Source organism: Chrysochloris asiatica, unplaced genomic scaffold (genome assembly GCF_000296735.1).
Source record: "Chrysochloris asiatica unplaced genomic scaffold, ChrAsi1.0 scaffold00115, whole genome shotgun sequence".
Classification (NCBI taxonomy): domain Eukaryota; kingdom Metazoa; phylum Chordata; class Mammalia; order Afrosoricida; family Chrysochloridae; genus Chrysochloris; species Chrysochloris asiatica.
In genome coordinates this window covers 6,784,863-6,787,718 of record NW_006408633.1, presented here as the reverse complement: position 1 = coordinate 6,787,718, position 2,856 = coordinate 6,784,863, and the positions used below count along the sequence as shown (strand labels likewise).

The 2,856-nt window shown below is 47.5% G+C and overlaps 1 protein-coding gene across 1 annotated transcript in view; it reads right to left on the bottom strand.

Moving 5' to 3' along the window:
- Positions 1-2,519, bottom strand: part of KDR (kinase insert domain receptor (a type III receptor tyrosine kinase)) — a 63,132-nt gene extending 60,613 nt beyond the window's left edge. The window contains exon 1 of the mRNA XM_006868054.1: positions 2,405-2,519. Coding sequence (XP_006868116.1) covers positions 2,405-2,471 — 67 coding nt within the window. The 5' untranslated portion in view covers positions 2,472-2,519. The remainder of the gene's footprint in view (positions 1-2,404) is intronic.
- Positions 2,520-2,856: the final 337 nt, after the last annotated feature.

Sequence of the window (2,856 nt, the reverse complement as noted above, 5' to 3'; positions counted from 1 at the left end):
TCTTTACAGGAGCAGAACGCCTCATCTTTCTCCCACGGAACAGCTGTAATTTCAAACTGCTGACCTTGCGGTTCACAGCCTGAATCGTAACCACTATGCTACCAGAGCTCCTTGTAGCTAGTACAGCACTTTGCAATTCATACTTTTCAATATGTGGAAAATAACTGCCCTCAAAGTATGTAAACGATAAAGTGAAGTGTTTAAAAATAAAAAGAAATGCCTTACAAAAATAGAGTCCCACTTTGTGCAAGAAAATGAGAATGAAAATATATTTATATAAGCACAAATTTCAAACTTCACTGGAAAACACTAGGTTGAAAAACACATTGAAAGCCGCAATACAACTTGCACTGTGATCCAAATAGAAGCCATTATTTGGACACATTCAAAGAGTAAAATAGTATTAAATGAGCAAGCTCAAAATAAGCCAAGCTCCCTGCCACCACCAAGAGACTTTATTTTTTTAAAAGATATATCATAAAGTATTGTCACAAATTATCTCATACTTTAGATACAATTTCCTATGCACATTTTTTTTTTTTTTGAAAAAAGAAGGAAGCCAGGACAACACCATACTGTTCTAGAGACATCTACAACAAAAATCTATTCAACAACGCTATCAATAATAATAACTTCAAATTCATTATCTGAAGACCAAGGCTCTTTTTTTCCCCATTAAGCTTCATTCATTGGTATGTTTGAGTTCTGTTCTTCAGAAGGTCCTGCAAAAATGCCTAAGCGATACATATCCTTCTGCTCAATAAAAAGCCCTTCTATGTTCAAGTCCCATAACCAATATTAATTAGTTTGTGCACTATTACCCCTTCCAGCTCAAACACAGGAAGGAAAAACAACAGTGTCTCTGTCTTTAGAGTTTGATGGCACCAATTATAGCCCAATCCAATTAAGTAAGCCACATAATCCAAAAGGGCAACCTCACCATTATTCAGGGCAACTCTAGTACCATTACTGCCACTGAGCTAGGAAACACTGCAGGCTTAAAAGTAGCTCACATCTTTGTGGAATACAGAGCAACCACATGGTCCAGTCCTGCATTCTCTGCCCATAGAGGTGCGGGGAGAGGGCCCTTTTCAGGATGGCCCATAGCCTGGTGAACCAAGTTATTATTAGGAAAATTCAGTCACTGGCGACAGATGATCTCGCTACAGTGAGTAGAAGAGTCTTAAAGACAGGTGACTCTTTTAGAAGAGTCTTAAAAGACAGGTGACTCTTTCCCTAAACTTTTTTTTTTTCCTTTCTGACTTCATGGAATCTGAATATGAACAAATAATGGTTACAGAGAAGGAATATTATCTGGGAAACTTTAAAAAAGAAAAAAGGCATCAACCGCGCCTGTGTTCCTTATGTTTTTTGACACCGAAATGTTAGGGAGCAGCACTAGAACTGGGTACCAAGTTCAGAGCGCTCTTCAGGGCTTAAACTTCAGGGTTTAAACTTCTAGTTTATCGCTCAACTCCTGCGCTTATCACAGGGACAAAGCACTTTAAACAAACATAAAAACTGTTTTACTTAAGGTGACTGTCACTTAGAGACATTTGGGTAAACCCCAGAGTCAAGCCCAATTTTCCCCCACCTTCTCTCTTACGAATCGGGCTGCGAACCGCAAGATTAGCAGTTCGAAACTACCAGCTGTTCCACAGGAGAAAGATAAGGCTTTCTGCTCCCATAAAGATTTACAGCCTCGGAAACCCTATACAGAACCCTGTACAGGGTCGCTATGAGTCGGGAACGAACTCCACGGCACATAACCACCACCATCTCGCCAGGGGCAGTTGAACCCTGCACCACTGAAGGAAAAAAAGAAAGATTCCCCTTCCCTGGATGCCACTCTTTACTGGTTGTGCCTGTGAATTAAGAAGAACACTGGCCCGGATCCCCGCTCCACTCTAGCCCGAGGTAGAGCTGAGTGCACGTTGCACTCCGAGCCTCCGGGCTGGTGCTCCCTGATGCCTACCCGTGCCCAGGGTTTGGATGAAGGGTGCAGCCCAGACTTTCACCGCCTGTTCCTGGCTGCAGGGACACCTCCTGCACCCCTGCTTGAGGCACCTTCCCAACCTCGCCCCCCGGGAGCCCGAGGGTGCGTCGGCTCGCTGGGCATTCTCCAGTGGGCCTCTGCAGGAGACCAGACCTTGGAAAATGAACCAGGTTAGAACTCGGGCGACCACAAACTCTCTGGGGAATCCTGGGCCAGTCATTGAGTCTCAGTTTCCTGGGCCAGTCTCTGAGTCTCACTGATAAATAAACAGTATGAAGTGTCAAGTCCCTTTCCACACTTCAACTCCAAGATTCGAAGTTAGAGGGAAGCCTCCACATCCTCCCAGATCCACATCTCTCCACACACATCCCACCTTTCCTCCTCCCTTTCAGGGAGTAGGCTCCTTACCCATGGTAGTAGCCCGACTCTGCATGCACAGCCACAGTGCGATGGCCAGGAGGACTTTGCGCTCCATCCTGCACTTTGCGCCAGGCGCAGCGCCCACAATTCAAGAGCCCGATCTCTCTCCGCCTGCCCCAAGACTAAGGCAGAGGCGGGACGTGCGCCGCAGCGCCGCACCCCGGAGCTTGCCGGGCAGGCAAGGATGCCCCAGCCCCAGCCCAGCAGCGGATAGTCCTGTGTGCAGGGCTGGTCGGACAGGAGACCCAGGATGGGAGACGGGATCTGGGCCCTCTGCAGCAAGTGATGCCGGTGGCCAGAAGCAAGGCAGCAGCCACACAACAACTTCTGCCCGGGGTCCCGGGACTCAGTGAGGGGTGGGAGCAGGATAGACACTCCTAGAGCACGGGGCGGGGCGAGATGAGGCGGGGCCATAGGCGGAGCTCCAGCTCCGGGTATCT